An 18,031-nucleotide genomic window follows, 5' to 3' on the forward strand; every position below is an offset into this window, starting at 1 on the left:
CCTCTTCTCTCCATGGAAACTAAGAGAGTGGGTGTTGGAAGACACAACAGTCGAAAAGATGGCTACTGAAACATCGACATTTCGCATTCAAGAGCTGGCTACAGCCAAAAGCTTGTCAGCTGGTTACCTGGAAAACAGGTGGGCAACCTCACAGCGCTGCATTGATCAGTGTGCATAGCATGTGGCTTCATATTGAAGTGATGTACTGATTATTAAATAAGTGACACAAATCTGTGTGTACGTACGTACTTGCAGGAGGTCTGTTTACTGGGAGAACGGAATACCAGAGAAAGACTACTCCAAGTCAACAGGATTCGGTAAGCTGATAATCTTACGTCATAATAGCAATGTTATAACGTTCCCCCTTATATTTACTACACGTGTACACAGCACTGACCCAACGTCAAGAACAACTAGTCTACTCTAAGAGGCTCCATCCAGAGTACCAGGGGGACCGTCCCTCTCCCATTTGGAGGGTCTCACGGAGGGCCATGAGTGCCACACCCTCACAAAGAATCTCGGATCTGGCACAATCAAAGAGACTGCATCCTGACTATAGACAGTGTCGTCGGGTAAGGACAAACATCATTAATTTTTAGTCTATAATAATATTATGATTTTACAGGATACTCTAACGGCCATTTCTAGCAATTAGCAACTGTTTGCACATTATTTCTGGCCGGAACTGTTAATAAAATACGTTTCCATAGCAATACCATTTTCACACTCTCTCTTATGTACAGGTAATGACAATGATCCCTACTTCTACCCTGCGAGTTCGACCCAGTGAGCGTATCCAGTTTCTGGCCCGTCACAAGACATACCCACCTCTACCAATCAAACACAACAGCGATTGGGATTGGGGAGAATGGGAAACAGATGTCAATTCAGCGACTAAGACAGCCTCGGCTTCAGCTTATGTGATCAACCTGGCCACACCTAAACAATCTCATTCACAGTACAAGCCGCCCAAGGACGTCCAATGGAGTGTGAGCAAGGAGGCACTCTCACATGTGGCCTCAGAGAGAATGCTGAAGTTAGCTCGACCCAAGAATCGAAACGCTGATTTGGAGGATTATGATCCGAGGGCTTGGAATGTGTCTATGGCAGCTCTTAATGCTAAGGCCACCCCTCGAATTGAAGAGCTAGCTACCCCCATTCCAAGAAAAGTTCGAACTAAAAAGTAGTTCAAGACTCTATTATAATAGTATTAGTTACCTCCCCCCCCCTTTTTTTTGATTTTAGATTGTTGAGAGTTGTTTGTTTTTCAAAATGTAATGTAAATATTTCACAAAAAACTTATGATTGATTGATGCAGACTGCATAAAATTTGGAATGTACACAAAGTTACAAAACACACATAATAAGTGAACACGCAAGCACACACACAATTGCAAGCTATGAAAAAAACACTGCCATAAAACGGTTTTACTGTCTGATAGTTCAACACCTGTACTTGATTTTACTGTGACAGCTTTCCATCCTCCAATTCCTTAGGCTCTGTAAACAGAGAGTATAAAAGGTAGTATACTGTAAGCAATTTGAGTTTTAAGGGTTTGCTTTCACCTTTTACATGAACACCATTAGGTGTAATAGGCCTACCATGCAGAGCTTGCTTCACAATGTCACAATGCTAATTTAAAACAAGGGGCTCCAAATTTGGTTGTCATAAGTTCTGTACTATTTTACCTGTACTGCTAGCAGTGCTGTTTCTCTCTTCTCCCTCGGTGAAGTAGTCGCTGGTTCCCGGCTTGAGGGCGGAACTGATTGTGTGGGTGGGGGTGGAGGGTTGGGACAAGCTCAGAACCATGTTGGCGGACCTGTAAGATGGGCTGGGTGGTGGCATGGATGAGAAACTAGTGCTCTTGAGTTTGAAGCTTGACTCGGCTCTTGGTCGGAAGGTGGGCACCACCTAATGTAGAAAATACATTGGTATTGTACAGCACACACACACTCTTAATCACAACAACACTGTCAGGATTTTACAGGGTTCACTATCTATAATATATATACTGCTAATAAACGGACTGAGTATAGCTATTGAGCTAGTATTGACCTCGCCAGATTTTGCGAGTCGTCCCTCAAGTTGCTTGCAGTGCTGCTCCAGCTCCAAATAGCGAGAGCTGTCATCTTCTGGAAGCTGGTTGCCGAGAATTGTGCCAGCCTGACTCATTGACCGCTGGAAGATCTTCTCACCCTTGGGGTCCTTGTACAGGATCACCATCTGTGGTTGTGGTTGCATGGGGTAAAGTGTGTGTGGGGATGTATCCTTTCTAATTGTACTAGCTTGCTGTGCTCGTCTTGAGGAAACGAGATAGAGAAAGGTTTCTACAACTACATAAATAACACACCTTTGGAATGAAGGTCAGAGTGAGCACCACAGTGGAGAATATGAAAAATACGCCACTAAAGACTGCAGCATCGGCGTTCAGAAACTCGTCCAGGGTAAGCGCACTCACTAACATTATGAGGAGAAGGATGAACGATATGTACGTAATGGCGGAGATGTATTTGTAATCATTGAGAGCCTTGATATTGATCTTTCTAGTAAGGAATGCCAAAACCACAGCCACGAGATGAGTGATGAGGATATAGCCATATACGACGGCAATCCAGATGATGTCCCGTGGTCCGCTGCACACTAGGTTGTGATAACTCAACAGGGTTCCATTTTCCTGTGCATGCACAATAGAGTGAAATAATTGCTACGACATGTCGCAAATAAGTAGCCATCCAAAATGTACATGTCACTCATCAAAGCTTCCCTAGTGTAAGCACCGCAGGTGCTGATGCCTCAGTGGAGGTGTCAAAGCTAAAGCTGCTAGCTATCATAGCTCACTATACCTCGGTGCGCATGTGCAAGCGAGGTATACGGTAGTGTGTTTGTGTATCTGTGTAGACTGCTACAGCTGCTCAAGGATCAATGAAGTGCAAGTAAGAGTTTCTATAGGCTTCTAGTCATGTTTTCTTGGATTTTAATTCTTTGCAAAACAATGCTTTGTTCTCGAGTTATGCCTAGTTTTGCTTACTTGGAATGCCATTGCAGCCTTTTCAGAAGAGTGCGTAGGAAAACTTGTTCACTGAGTGTTGCTACTCTACTTAGTAGTTAGCTCTGCACTAGAACGCTAGCTATTGGTAGCTGCAAGAGTGAGAAGAGAGCAACAAGGCTCTGCTGATGCAGCAATTAATTTTAGACTTGAACTTTTGGCATCGGTAGTTTTTAACAACAATCGTCGTCGATCATTACCCACTCTTTGAGTTTCCCTTTGATTCTGGATTCTGCCTGCATGCAGCAAAATTAAAATGTTCATCATGATATTATAATGTGTGTATAGTAGCTTTATGTTATGTAGCTTTGGCACCTCCACCGAGGCATCAGCACCGCAGGTGCTTTCATTATCATGATGAAAATTTTGGCATAAATTTTGCTACATGGAATCGCAGAGAAACTCAAAGAGTGGGTAATGATCAACCATGATTGTTGTTAAAAACAATTTATGCCAAAAGTCCAAGTCTAAAATGAATGGTTGCATCAGCAGAGCTGGCCTTGCAGCTCTCTTCTCACTCTTGCAGCTACCAATAGCTAGCGTTCTAGTGCAGAGCTAACGAGTAGCAACACTCCATGGACAAGTTTTTCTACGCACTCTTCTGAAAAGGCTGCAATGGCATTCAAGTAAGCAAAACTAGGGATAACTCGAGAACGAACTTTGCAAATCCACAAATTAAAATCCAAGAAAACTTGACTAGAAGCCTATAAAAGCTCTTACTTGCACTTTATTGATCCTTGAGCAGCTGTAGCAGTCTACACGCACGCACATGCACACACACACCACACTACCATATACCTCGCTTGCGCATGCACACTGAGGCATATCGACAGTCACACTATAAACACATAACAACAACAAAGATTGACATGTAAGCATGCAGTGCTGACTTACATCTCTCCCCGGTGGTAGCTCCTTGTCCTCTACATCGACCGCCTCGTACTTCCCAGCCACAACAACCACAGCCAGGATTAAACAAATTATCAACAGCATAGCACACACCCCGAGGAATAGTTGCCAGTCCTTGGGGATCTGTAGATGCAAACAGTATATACTCCACAAAAGACAATAAATGTTTTACAAACCTTGGATCGCTTCTTTTTTGACACAGTGTTAGTCTTAAATATGATATAGACTCTGAGCATCTTAAATAAGATGACTCCAAATGAAGAGAAGTAACCGATTGCTTGCAGCCACAGCCTTATCTGAAAACACCATGCAGGCACGAAACATTAAATCTTGGTAACTTTCAAATGTAGTCACTCACATGGCAGGCAAATTGGACTAGATCGTGATCCAATGAGGGGAATACAAAGAAGAAGACGGCTAAATAGTTACAACAGCAGCCAAACACAATGACATAGTTGAGGTTGGGACTAATAAGCTTCACAATCCTGCAGGAGCAAGATTTATAATGTTATACATAACATCAACACGTAACATCAACTGACAACAAAATTATTACTTTCTGTTTCTGAATATGATGTTAAAGAGAAGACAGACAAGGGCAAAGATGAGTCCAATTCCGGTGAGGGTGTAGTAGACGATCACTAAAGGTTGGAGGATGGTCACTGTTCTATTCCTGGGTAAGCCGTCCACGGGAACACCATCTATGGAGGCATGGGGAAGAGGTCACATAATGAGTAAAAAACAATCACAAGCATAGCTCCTTTACAAGATACAAAACATGCAAGATTAGTAATTTATATAGGCCCCTCTAGACGTCAGTGAAGGCCGTTAGCTAAACAACTCTACAGAGGGACAATACCGAGTGAGGTCACTCCTACAAACTATCTTATCAGCTGTGTCTAATTCGGTAATGAGGCATAATGAGTGTTTACAGAGATAACCTATTATGGTGGTCACCTGGCCAAGTGGTGTCGTCATCCTCACACATAAAATACTTATAAATTGGATCGCTCAAATTCAAGACGTTAACATATCCGATCCGTTCTCTCTCAATTGACATTGGACCTGTAAAGGAGGGGTGGGGTTAGTTTGTCATTAATGTTCATGGTGATTTCTCTTAGCAAACATGTATGACAAAGAGAATGGCTGAATGTAGCACCTACTCGGTAACTCCAATACAATTGGCTTACCACTCTTCCCGCAGTTGTTGGTGACATCGCTGTCCCTGTACTTGAGGATCTTGGGATTGTTAGCGACTCTTGTCCCATTCTCGTTCAGTAGCACTTGACCCTGGGGGAGGGGGAGGGAACAATCATAATTCATGGTGGCCAATCACAAGATACCAGGACACTTACCGAAACTCCAATAAAGTCAGTGTTGGCACGATAGGAATTGAGACTATCGTAAATGCTAGAATTGAGTCGGCTATAGCTAGCCAGATTGCCACCATCTTGAATGAAACTGGAGAGTTAGTACAGAAAGGAGCATTATATCCACTGCAGGGGTTAACTAATTGCAGTCTTCCATACCTGTTCATAGCAAAGGCTAAGGTCCAGATGGCATCATAGGCGTGGAAGGCAGAGTGTTCGTAGACCAGCCCCTCCTCTATCAACAGACGGTTGTACTCACTCTGGAACTCTTCAGCAGTCTAAAGTGAAGAGATATATGAGGTGTGGTCAGAGAAACAGGACTGGGAGCTATAATTATAGTATTTCTTTTACAAATCAATTTTAGTTTCAAGCCGATAAGTATATATTTAAAAACATACCAGTCCTACGTTAGTAGGTGAAGATTCATTGATGGCCGTGTTAGCCTGTATGACAGCTAGTGTGTTGGGTAGGAACTGCTCCACATCTTGGTTAGTACAGTTGAGTGTGTCGTTCATCAATCTCTCCACTCTCCACCATTCATTACCATACCAACCCAGAGTGATCCACACATACTTTTCATATCTGAGCTCCTCACTGGCCATTCTCTTTTTAGCCCTGGCAGCCTGTAGCAAACACACAACCGTAAGGCCCAGTGTTACGCACACAGGAGACAATCACAAGATAAACTAGAGCACTAAAGTGCAAACCCTCGGCTGGTGACATGATTATAAAGAAACCAGAAACCAGAAGACTGATATAATGCAGTGCTGTTGTTATCATCATCATGCATGACTTGCACAGCAACTCAGGAGCAATAAAGACGGGAGGCATGCTAAAACATTTGAGAACAGGTAGTAGATATACAGTAGCCCTCATATAAAAGTTCCCGTTCCGTACCGTTCAATTTGCGTACAACGGTTCGCGTAGAAACGGAATGAAAACGGAAGCCAGCTCATTAAAATTTAATACGGTACGGAAATAACCGTTTTAATTCTGAAATAACGTTCGCACGTGTAGCTGCATGATTTGCTCCGTAGCTAGTGTTCCAAGAAATCAAGCTGGTGAACTGTTCTACTAAACAAAGAATCCTCATCCTTCACAAACAGCTATGGAGCAAGTACAGAATCCCTAAGAAGCAAGGTCAAGGCGAGCTAGATCTAGTTAGAATAATTACTGACATTTAGTTTGAACATTTATATTTATATTTATAGCACTGTACATGAATTTGTTATTCTTCATTTGACATGATGTTTTAATGATACAGGACATTGTATACGATAGTGTATAATTTATAATGAAGTGTTTAACAAAAGTAATAGTACAATCAGATCATAATATAATGTAGCTGTATCTAAGATTCCAGACTGAGAGATCCGGTTGACTTGCTACTACCAACTTTCTCATCTTCTTCCAGCCTTGCATGTAAGTTCTGCAGTATTCCCAGTGCTATTTGTATGCCCCTGGATTACACTAGAGAAGTTAGTACATTTGTAGCTTGCTTAGTACATACAGAATAAATAAAAATTATTATTGCTAACTCAGCAAATTCCACCCGTTTTTTCTCCTAGAACGGTGTAGGTAATTACGGTGCGTTTATGAATAATACGCTACCGTTTAGTTAGCGTTTTCTGACTCCGTAAAAACGGGAACGTTACGTGCAACTGAAACGCAACGGGAACTTTTATATGAGGGCTACTGTATGCACTGTGGATTAGGATCACAGCAAAGAAGCCTGGAGTCTCAGAGAAGTATGGCTGCATGCAGCTAAAGCAAGCTTTCTACTTTAGTGACCCTGTTCGGTATATACAGCTTTCTACTTTAGTGACCCTGTTCCATTGTTTCTGGACCTGGTACAGGATCACTTCAGTTATAAGTAACGCATGTGCAAGTTCTGTTCAAGCTACATTTTGCTCGCTTTTATTAGACAATGAAGCTTTACACCGGAAGCTGCCACTATTAGAAGTACTGACTTGTTGTGTGGAGGCTACCGCTGTAAACGCAGTGCTAGAGCATCCAGGTAAGCAGACCCAGTCACAAGCTTCTTAGCTTTTGCTCGTTTTTATTTGACAACGAAGGCAGGGGCGATCCTAGGATTCAGTGAATGGGGGTGCTCATTGCGCGGCGCAAAATTTAGACCACTCCCACTTCCGGGGTCACTCCCCTTTTGTCGGCAACGCCCACTGTTTTCTAGATGGTGCACAGCCACAGTATGACAGTATTTTACAGTGCCATCAGCAAGTCAAGAATGTTTACGACCAGAAGCTCAATTCGCCTGGGATGGCAAACTCTAGCCAACTCTTCTTAAGGTATGTCAAATGTCAATGCAATCATGTCTAGTCTCTGTGTAAATGTAGAAGTTAAGTGATGATAAACGTTTGTTCCTTTGCTTGATCTGGCGACAATCTTAATTCTTTTCTTTTCAGGCCACTAAAAGATTGATCAGCTTACCAGGAGGTGACAGGCAGCGTACAAAGTATGACCACCAGTACGTACCTTGATGTTGAGGAAAAGAGACTTTGTAGTTTACATGCAAACATTGATTATTATTATAATTTATTGTACATACATGTAGGCTTAATTATATAATTATACTATACATTCATGTACCTCATGTACCTGGATCCAAGAACCTTGTTGTGGTGCATGTTGTGAAGCAAGCTCAAGTGTTTGATACAGCAAACCACTTCCTGCTGCCTAGCCTTATTATTGAGCCCCTCCCCACTCTTTATATTAGATATCCCAGTAACGATTGAAGAAAAGTAAGTTTTTTAGGCTAGCTAGCTAGATCTAACTGGTATAAAGTTATTGTAACTATCACTATTAAGCTGTAGATAGCTGCAGTAAGTGTAGCTTCCTTCTAGCCAGCCAGTGATGGTTGAACTATCTACTTGAGCTTCTCTGAGTCTCTGGATAGGGTGCTGGAGCACCAGAGCCTGGATGGGGGTGCTGGAGCACCCTAAGCACCACCCTGTGTACGCCCCTGGAAGGTTTAACATGAAATTCTGCCACTATTAAAACTAATAACTTGTTGTATGAAGGCTATCCATGCTGTAAACGCAGTGCTGTGGCATCCAGGTGAGTAGATTCACCTGTCACAAACAAACAAACAAACAAACCAAACTAGAGCACTAAAGTGCAAACCCTCGGCTGGTGACATGATTATAAAGAAACCAGAAATATAATGCAGTGCATGTAGTGATGTTGTTATCATGTATGACTTGCACAGCAACTCAGGAGCAATAAAACTAAACCAGACTGGAGGCATGCTGAAACATTTGAGATATATGCACTGTGGATTAGGATCACAGTAAAGAAGCCTGGAGTCTCAGAGAAGTATGGCTCCAGGTTCTGCATGGAGTAGGATCCTAGTCAGCAGCAGGAGCTATAATTCAAGCTTCTACTTTAGTGTTCCATGTTCCTGGTATATACAGTTTTCTACTTTAGTGACCCTGTTCCATCGTTCTTGGTACAGGATCACTTCAGTTATAAGTAACGCATGTGCAAGTTCTGTTCAAGCTACATTTTGCTCGCTTTTATTAGACAAAGGAGCTTTAACACCGAAAGCTGCCACTATCAAAAGTACTAACTTGTTGTGTGGAGGCTACTCATGCTGTAAACGCAGTGCTAGAACATCCAGGTAAGCAGACCTAGTCACAAGCTTATTCAAGCTTCTTAGCTTTTGCTCGACAAAGAAGCTTTAACATCAAAATCTGCCACTATTTAAATCAAGATATTGTTCTGTGAAGGCTACCTATGCTGCAAACGCAGCGCTATGGCATCCAGGTGAGTAGATATACTCGTGACAAACAGACAAACAAACAAACAAACAAACAAACCAACAGACTACTATACCCGTGGCCGCCCACGCGCCTCGGGTAACGACTACTATAACCCGTGGCCGCCCACGCGCCTCGGGTTAATTATGTACAATGTAGGTAATGCTGACCAAAACAGCTAGGAGGGGGGGGTTCCACTACAAAAGTTTTTCCACTATAAAATAAAAAACAGGCCCTCAGCTAGGGGTTATTGTTTCCATTGTAAATATTTATTGTGACAGAGCAATTAATGAGGCTTATCAGGAATGAGAATGGAGTGCTTTGAAGCCATGCAGTTTAACTGTAAGAGACCCCACTTACTTCACAGAGGACTCTCCTGGCATGTCTTGGGTACATGTTGAGCATGTAGACCCGGACCTCAGGGGTGAAGAGGTCGTTCAATGAGCTCTCAGAGTTGGAACTGATCAAAGACCCCCCGTCCCTCACCACCGTCACCCCAAACCCGTTGAGGGTTCTATACAGGGTCTCCGTGCTCTGTGTGTGTGTGTGTGTGGGGGGAGGGGGAGGTATATTATAGTAAACTAAACTGTCCAGTTATGTACGTACTACAGTCTGTTATGATTGAACTTACTGAGGTGAAAATGGGTTCGTTCTGTGAAATGATTTTCAACTGTTTCCAGTTGTACTGCTTCATGAGGGCCAGTACTGAGTTGGCCAGGTTAGACTCAGTTGGATACGTTCTCCAAAAGTTCGGGAAACGATCTCCATTACTAAGTATGTCGGAGGACGACGCATACGACATCTGTAGGTGGTGTGCATGACGTCATGTGATCAATCAAAATAATTTACTCACGTGTATCATGTTCCAATATTGAGATACTTCAGCTATCGGTTCAGTGGCAAGGGAGCAGCCACACCCGACGATGGCGATGTTGTCTGGTCCTGACTGGTCAGAAAGTTGAGGGGGGAAGAAAGCTTCTTGTGACTGGGCAGGGTCACACTGTGTGTGTGTGTGCGTGTGTGTGTGTGTGTGCGTGCGTGCGTGCGTGTGTGTGTGTGTGTGTGTGTGTGTGTGTGTGTGTGTGTGCTATACATACAGTGCTTTAAATGACAGTGAAGCACCTGTCACGTGATATTCAACGTGATATTCATGTAAATTTCCAAGTGATCTGCAGTAAATTTGTTGCAGACCACGTACAAGTAATACAAGAATATCAAGTGACAGGTACTTCAAGTGACAGATACCTTCGCTACACATTGCAAGACGCTAAAAATTGCTGATGCAGAGGGATGTCCGTCCATACTAACCAGACAGCCCTGCATGCATGCAATCCCTGCATATAATCCCCTTACTATAGTAACAGACAAACTACCACTAACTGCATGCATGGATATTGCATAAAAGTAGAGTAATTTCACAATTAGAACCACAGTCCCATGATCTGAATTTCAAAGCCCCTATGTTGTGGGTGATCATCCTGGGTCACATCTGCATGGCTGCGCAGCATCACACAGTCAACAGCTGATCTGGCAATCCTCACAAAGGACGTGGCTTATCGGTGTGTGAAGCAACTGGCTTCCCACCATAAACAGTGAGAATTGACAATTAGCTGAGCAGGACAGCTGAACCATTCACTTATGTGGGCAGAACTGTCAGACCCAATAACAGATGTAGTCTGAGTAACAGGACCTTTGTTGACACACATCAAGTTTTAAGGGTACTTATTTTTTTCATATTATATTACTAGAAAGAATCCCAACTCCCTACAATCATTAATGGAGGAAATAGAGGGAGTGTTTCACAGCTAGGAAGCAAGCCCCAAACGAAAAACCACTGAGCCCACTAAAATAGCTGAGACCACTTACATCAACGACTGTGGTTGGATGACCACTTGAAAGTTCCACGCAAGTTGGTCATGTAAAACAAGCTGATAACTTCACGGAAATCACTTAATTTATAAGCAGACAATCTTAATTAAAAGTATAGCTACGTATACAGTGATGTAACAAGCTCAAAACCAACATAATTTCACAAAACAGGTTGGCTATCACCACTTGGATCTGACAACTGTATATAGGGCTAGGGTGTATAGTTAGTATTGTTTAGGGTGTCATAGGAATAGAAAGCTTTAAGAAACATAATTCCCTCAACAGACGCCATCGTAGTAAAGTTATCCCGCCATCGTAGTAAAGTATTCCCGTTAATGGTCAAAAAGACAATGCACCCACTAACACAAAGTGGAACCACAATCACACCACTTTTATCAGTCCTCTTGTAAACACTGCAACACCTTACTTATGTTAACTGTCTCAGATACACACAATTTAACAATGGGTAAGAAACTAATCTATAACAATGCTTTTTGTCTGAGAACACTGACCTTTAGTGAGCCGCCTTCTAAACATGAGAGCTGGTCACTAATCTGATGCCACACTTCCCCTAATCTCACAGTACCTTAACCCACACTTGCATGCCAACACGCAGACTACCACCCACCATTACAAAATAGCCACCCCCTTAGAAAACCAACACATGCATACCAGCTCAGTAAGCTCATCACTTGACAACTGCAGGCTGAGAACAAGCCAAACAAAAGTATAGCTCCTGCTGCTAATAATTTATACACTGAGCATAAAGATGTGTAAATGACAAGTAATTTGTTAACCAGCTGCTATATTTAGCGGCCTGCATTTGAAGCACAACAGATGAGGTGGACATGTGCAACAAAACTTTGCTCACAATGATTTCAATATTTCATAGCTTGTTTTGTTAGTGTGTCAGAGACTGAGAGCATACTATTTTAGGCTTTCTGGCTCCTTGGTACAGCTTCCCTGATACTCAATTTTCCCTAACTCCATTCTCCATTCTGACAAGTTATCAGTGCATAGAGTGTTAACTAGATTCTTGTCTGCAAGCTACATACAGCACCGCTGAATTACTAGGCAACAGATACAGCTAGTCAGGTGTATAAATGATGACGCGTGTCCAACCTCCCCTGGGGGCACAAGGTTCATTAGGAAATAGAACAATGAGTTTGTCAACAAGTAACTGAAGGGAGCATGCAGTCAGTTCAGTCAGTTTGTTCAGACAGGATACATATCAGTAATGGAGCGTCCACAAACAGTTACTACATATAGAGAGAGTTAACTGGTGCATGTGAAAACAAACAACACAAGCAATCACAAACGTCCAGGCGCTTTAAATCAGACTCGTTGGATACAGCTAGAAACTCACCTCTGAGTCTCTTGTGTATGAAATATTGAGCTGATAGCCTGGTAGAATGTTTGTACTGTTATTGATCATTTCCACAGCCAGGTACACTGCAGGCTGCACTCCTGCTGTGATGTACTGGCCAGATCCAGAGTAGATGAACCCAATGTTAATGACCTCCTGGGCCATCGCTGCACCACACAGTACGGCTAGGAGGAGAAGAGAGACGCCAACGTTCATTCTTGCTGTCAATAATCGCTAGAACTAGTCAAAACAGCAAGCAGAAAACTTGTAGCATGTATGATTGTAAAATTTTTCTGAGACTTCTTTGCATGCACACAATTTATACCGATCCTGACCTCATTTCCTGATTCAAAGTACTATAACAAGATGTCATAGTTACAAAAACCACAAAATTAAATTAGCTCACAATAAAATAATTATTCTTATTATTTACAGTGCTAAGTGCCATACTGATTCCTAGCCAAGGCTGGAGGCAGTTTACTAAGAGTGTCAGTCCACGATCTCTCTACTAAAACCAGTTCCTTCCCTCCAAAGGGTCCCGCAAACAACACCGCTCCTCTGTTCGACGTTACAAATCGTAATCGAAGTGGTGGCCCTTCAAACAATCTCTCTTTTCTCTTTCCTTTGCTACTGCTTTCTTCTATGGTCTCTTTCGCCTGTGAGCCACCGCCACGTACAAGCACAACACAGTCATTATCATACACAGCAAATACGTCTTCTCTTTTTGGAACTTGTACTAGACCATTCGGGGAGGACAACTTGAAACGGCCTTCGTATTTTCTATCCAAAGCAACGTATCCAACCACCTTCAAGTGCTTGTCAGCAAACTTGAACGAGCAAAGTGTTTTTTCTGCACCTATAAATAGAACGAGACTATCGCATGATCGAGTGAACGTAAACAGTGTAGGTCCAGGGTCCAGTCGAGGCACTTTACACATTACATCACCAGATTCAAGGTTACAGATGATTATTCGCTTTGTGTTACTTGAGAGTGCCACCAATTTACTATCAGAGCTGACTTCAAAATTTGTGAAGGGTTGATGTGGTTTAGCCTTAGCTTGGATAGTTCTTGCATTCTCCGTATCGAATTTCGATGTATCAACAACTTTGACTCCACTGTCTATTGTGGCAAGCACCAGGTATTGGCCATCTGGAGTGAACCCCATTTTGTAGCATGGGAACTGTGTCTCCTGCACACAAACAACGTTTAGATTTCTGTGGTTGATATTGTATAGCCACAGGCGATCAACAGTCGATAAGGCAACATTGGTAGCATCAGCTGACATGGTACTGCTCAGAATGTGTTGAGGTTCTTTGCACTTGATCTCAAGAAAGTTTTTCGGGACACCATTTGTACAGTGAGGTAGTGGAGCTGGGATGCTCTCTTGAACATTCACCTCACCAATCGACGAGAGGCTTGTTTGGGGGGACTGATCTCCACGATCCCCATTACTGGTAGGGAGAGATTCAGTAGCGGAGGCAGTTGACTTGAGCCTGTGTTGGATACTCAATTGCCAGAATCGTAGCGACATACTGCTTTGATGAACCAGAACGTTGGCACTGTTAGCGACTGTGAAAAATCGAGAGCTGTCGGGGATAGGGTGATGTCTGTTGATGGCCTTAATGTCGAGGCTACTTGTTGGGCACGTTATGAGCTGAGTGTCGACACCTCCAGAAGCTATCAGTTGGGTATTGGAGAGAGCTAGAGCTCTGATATCGTGAGTGTGTGCTCGTACATTTTCACATTTAAGCCACTTGCTTTTGTCAGATGCTTTCTTGAGACAAACTATTTTCTGATCGACACCAGCTGAGTAGATTTCATTCTCTTCTTTGTTGACAGCCAAACTGAGCACATCAGCACTGTGTATGGTGTGCGAGTGAATAAGGGTGCCTTGCCGACTATTCCAAAACTGAACCTTCCCGAGAGAATCGGCACTTACAATTGTCGAATTGCTCAGAAATTTGAGATCCCAAACTAGCGTGTTCCGTGATTTGTACTCATCAAGCGTGATTCGTAGGATGCAGCGACCGGTTTTGATGTCTAGTTTCCGTATAATGCTGTCAGCCCCTCCTACCGCCATGTACTGACTGTCGGGGTGCCAAGCAAGGGAGAGGACACGCCCTTCTTGTTTGTCCAACCCACGGCTGAAGGAGAGGGAGCCAGAGGAGAGCTCAAACAAACGTACCTGCAGAGAGAAACAAAGAGCATTTAAAAGTATAAACCAAAATTCACAACGCTTATTAACTATAAGAAATTAGAATACTTATAGTGCTAGAAATAAATGCCACAATGCCCCACCCACTTTATCTCATGGCAGACAATTTTTGATCTTACCTGGCCATCTTCTGATCCTACTGCCAGCATTGATCGCTCAGTGTTGGGTTGCATACACCATACAGCTCCTCCGAACGAGTCTATGGAGTGGAGAGGTCGCAGCCGAACCAGGTCCCATTCCAGTACAATACCTACAGAGAGCTTACTATAACAAACAATCCATGACAGTTTGTCCAGCTACCTGTGACCCCAGATGTGAAGAGCCTCCCAGAGCACCACACAAGGGTCTCCACAGAACCATCAGCTCTTCCTGGAATCCATACATCTTTGAAGAAACATTCTCCATCAACGGTCCGCCATATCTCAATGCTACCGTCTCCACGCGATACTGCCAGTTGAGGAGAGCTTGAAGACTCATCCGAGAATGCCAAGCAGTGTATTGGCTGGGGCTCGTGCTCGATAAAACGAACTCTGTGAACATCCATAGCTGCCTAGCTAGCTCAGCAGCCACGTGGTTGACACTGCACTGCGCATGCTCATAACCAAGGAAAAACACGTGGTCGATCTTTTCCTTGGTGGCTCCAGAAAGTAGAACTCTTTTAGAGACACTGTGAGTATATATATAGCTTTGTGACCAGTTAGAATTATGCAGAACGAGGCAGGAGATGTTGTGGATGTCTACATTCCAAGAAAATGGTAATCTCATGATGGAAACTAGCAAGAATTGTGATTAAATGATCTCTCCTCCAGCTCCGCTAGTGGGAGGATCATAGGAGCCAGGGACTATGCCTCTGTGCAGCTCAACATTGCTGATGTGAGTAGGGACTTCAAATCATCATTAGAGGCTCACGCATAAATAAACTATAGCACCATTAACCTCTGTCATGTCGTGTTTTAATAGTATGTAATCTCTCACTTCTCAGGTGGATGAGAAGACTGGTCGAGTGTCTGGAACGTTCAAGACATACGCTGTCAGTGGCTTCATCAGAGCAATGGTAAATAATAAAAGTATGTGACGAACAATCTTGTCCACCCACACACCACACCCAGGGTGAGAGTGACGACTCTCTAAACAGACTTGGTGTTAAGGATGGCATTATTGGAGGGTAGGTCACATAGTAGTGTTGGTGTTTTATTGTAACCCTCTCTTTCCTCCCCTGCAGAGAACAAACACAGAACTAAAACTTTTCAAACCAATTTGTAGCTGGATATTCAATATTTTGTGCTTCGATATTGTTTACCAGCAGATAATTATATTGTTGTTGATTAGAATTATTAACAATTTTATATGTAAAAAGTGGCATCACAAATTATATAGCATGTAAAAAGCTACATTATTGTCTGCTATATACAAACAGTTCCAGAGTTGTTGGGTAGAGATTGATTTGTGGTAGGGACGACAAGGCCTGATGTTTGTATCTCCAGGAACCCTGGGTTAACGGTCAGTGGGTACTCAAAATTACCATCACTGGTGTCTTTATTGGAGGTCACTTCTTTTGATCGATCGCGTTTGCTTTTCAGACGATTCTTGAACCACTCCTCTGTCTGCAAGAATAGATATGCATACCTCCAATAAATCAACTGACACATTCAACCATTGATTACCCCACCCTTTCCACTGCCTCTATGGTGATGGGATACTCGGTGTCACCCTCACTTTGCTTCACAGCGGCCCGCTCACTTTTTCGACGCTCATTCAAGAGCTTATCCTTCTTGCGACGGTTCTTGAACCACTCGTGTATCTAGAGTGCAAGGAAAGGAGTTCAAACAATCATCATTTACAGTGTTACATCTATTCAAAACTATTTATTTATTAAAAAAATAGTCGCCTGAGGCTAACTGAGGGGTGGTCATCAATAAGAGTAACTGCACCACGCAATCCACACCTTATACATGGAGAGTCCAGTGATTCTGGCAATCCTCTCCTTCTCTGGCTGCCCCTCCTTGCGGAAGTTCTTGGCCATGATTTTGCTGACATAAGCAACCTCCAATACCTCTCTGATCTCAGGCGTCAACGGTGTCCTGCAAAGCAGAGCAGAGAATGAAATACTAAGCATGGAAGCTTTACGGTCATAGCAAATAAACACTACTTCAAGGAGCGATCTGATCACACACTAGCTATAGATAACCAGACTAGAAGCAAGCCACCCTAGACAAACGACAAAAGGCATAACTGACTCTATGCTAAACGGTACTGTGCAAGCACTCCCTAGAACTGCTAGACCCCATGAACACACACCTGGCATGCCTCACTCCACCAAGATGGTAGTGCCAGCCTGTCTTCTCTTTGGGAGGTTTTGTTCGAGGACGACCCACTTTTGACTTCTTAGCTACATCCTCCTCTGATGTAGCTTGGCTCTCAGTGGTTGCTACAGCAATGGTCACTGTAGAGTGCTGTCTAGAGCTGCTACTCGATGATGTCCGTGGCCGAGTGACCACACCCACCTCTTTGCTTGACAATTGAGTGAATTGTTCCACCTGTACACACATCAATTCTCATTATAGTCTATAACAACATCCAGCAGCTTTCATTGAAGGCTGATCTAGCATGCAGTTTCTATTGGGGGGGAACATAAGGTAACATAACAACTGTACGTACACGGGGAAAAGGTTGTGTTAGGTGGTAGGTACAATGAGTTTAATAATCCTAGTAAAAACACCATAGAGTTATAGGCTCTCACTTCCTGCATGCAAACACAGACACTGCCTATACAGATAACCACCTGTAGTTTAGGGATGACCTCGAGTGAGTCTATGTTGCTAAGCATTTCAGCGAGAGAAGAAGAGCCAGATTCCATGTTGAGGATATTGTCTTGAGTTGGCGTGAGGTGTGTGGTGGTGGTGGTGATGGCAGTGTTACCGTGTGGAGCTGTCGTGTGGGTGTGTGTAAGATGTGGGGGGTGGTCAGACAATGACAGGTTTTGGGGTGTGAGATTCATCCTGTGGAGATAAAATAACAACCCTCAAAGGAAACTAAGCCTTTAATAACGCTCTAATTACTTTTTGCTTATCTTCGCTGTAGCCGAGGCTGTAGCAAAATTCTTTGTTTCATTTCTGAATTGTCTTTGCAGAGTTCTTTGCCGACACAGCACACAAGTTTCCTACCTTTATCGCATCAGAAATTGAATTCTTTATTCCGTGACCCTTTTCTTTGCAGTAAAGATCATCACACAAGTTTCCTACCTATCTCATCAAAATAGAATTCTGTATTCCCGTGACCCTTTTCTTTGCAGTAAAGATCATCACACAAGTTTCCTACCTCTATCTCATCAAAATAGAATTCTGTATTCCCGTGACCCTTTTCTTTGCAGTAAAGATCATCACACAAGTTTCCTACCTCTATCTCATCAAAATAGAATTCTGTATTCCCGTGACCCTTTTCTTTGCAGTAAAGATCATCACACAAGTTTCCTACCTAT

At 43.1% G+C, this 18,031-nt stretch overlaps 5 protein-coding genes and 1 long non-coding RNA gene across 7 annotated transcripts; 3 read left to right on the top strand and 3 right to left on the bottom strand.

Moving 5' to 3' along the window:
- Nucleotides 1-2: 2 nt before the first annotated feature.
- LOC135331067 (sperm microtubule associated protein 2-like) lies at nt 3-1,336 on the top strand. The gene is made up of 4 exons (XM_064526105.1): nt 3-138; nt 256-317; nt 391-572; nt 744-1,336. Exons 1-4 carry the CDS (start codon nt 59-61, stop codon nt 1,185-1,187), a joined length of 768 nt encoding a protein of 255 aa, XP_064382175.1. The 5' UTR covers nt 3-58; the 3' UTR covers nt 1,188-1,336.
- On the bottom strand, nt 1,285-12,659 carry LOC135331056 (gamma-aminobutyric acid type B receptor subunit 1-like). Its single transcript, XM_064526090.1, has 17 exons — nt 12,338-12,659; nt 9,956-10,102; nt 9,734-9,904; nt 9,463-9,636; nt 5,725-5,949; nt 5,486-5,604; nt 5,312-5,417; nt 5,147-5,246; nt 4,914-5,021; nt 4,513-4,657; nt 4,315-4,441; nt 4,133-4,252; nt 3,942-4,079; nt 2,352-2,675; nt 2,057-2,224; nt 1,690-1,912; nt 1,285-1,500 (listed from the first exon to the last, which is right to left on the bottom strand). Exons 1-17 carry the CDS (start codon nt 12,551-12,553, stop codon nt 1,463-1,465), a joined length of 2,649 nt encoding a protein of 882 aa, XP_064382160.1. The 5' UTR covers nt 12,554-12,659; the 3' UTR covers nt 1,285-1,462.
- On the top strand, nt 7,132-7,939 carry LOC135331076 (uncharacterized). Its single transcript, XR_010392926.1, has 2 exons — nt 7,132-7,632; nt 7,750-7,939. It is a non-coding gene; the product is annotated as an uncharacterized LOC135331076 (long non-coding RNA).
- A 17-nt stretch (nt 12,660-12,676) lies between the features above and the next one.
- Nucleotides 12,677-15,132, bottom strand: LOC135331058 (U3 small nucleolar RNA-associated protein 4 homolog). Its single transcript, XM_064526092.1, has 3 exons — nt 14,854-15,132; nt 14,673-14,803; nt 12,677-14,523 (listed from the first exon to the last, which is right to left on the bottom strand). The coding sequence occupies exons 1-3, from the start codon at nt 15,095-15,097 to the stop codon at nt 12,775-12,777; spliced, it is 2,124 nt and encodes a 707-aa protein (XP_064382162.1). The 5' UTR covers nt 15,098-15,132; the 3' UTR covers nt 12,677-12,774.
- Nucleotides 15,133-15,146: 14 nt separating this feature from the next.
- LOC135331075 (small ribosomal subunit protein eS21-like) lies at nt 15,147-15,884 on the top strand. Its single transcript, XM_064526115.1, has 5 exons — nt 15,147-15,308; nt 15,363-15,426; nt 15,536-15,607; nt 15,663-15,718; nt 15,776-15,884. The coding sequence occupies exons 1-5, from the start codon at nt 15,259-15,261 to the stop codon at nt 15,792-15,794; spliced, it is 261 nt and encodes an 86-aa protein (XP_064382185.1). The 5' UTR covers nt 15,147-15,258; the 3' UTR covers nt 15,795-15,884.
- On the bottom strand, nt 15,879-17,933 carry LOC135331066 (uncharacterized). Of its 2 annotated transcripts, none has more exons than XM_064526104.1 (6): nt 17,613-17,933; nt 17,336-17,481; nt 16,852-17,090; nt 16,499-16,634; nt 16,223-16,354; nt 15,879-16,157 (listed from the first exon to the last, which is right to left on the bottom strand). In XM_064526104.1, the coding sequence occupies exons 2-6, from the start codon at nt 17,408-17,410 to the stop codon at nt 15,957-15,959; spliced, it is 783 nt and encodes a 260-aa protein (XP_064382174.1). In that variant the 5' UTR covers nt 17,411-17,481; nt 17,613-17,933; the 3' UTR covers nt 15,879-15,956. The 2 variants fall into 2 exon arrangements, with proteins under 2 accessions (XP_064382174.1, XP_064382173.1); XM_064526103.1 differs by having other exon boundaries at nt 17,336-17,552; nt 17,613-17,930.
- Nucleotides 17,934-18,031: the final 98 nt, after the last annotated feature.

This window comes from Halichondria panicea, chromosome 2 (genome assembly GCF_963675165.1).
Source record: "Halichondria panicea chromosome 2, odHalPani1.1, whole genome shotgun sequence".
Lineage (NCBI taxonomy): Eukaryota > Metazoa > Porifera > Demospongiae > Suberitida > Halichondriidae > Halichondria > Halichondria panicea.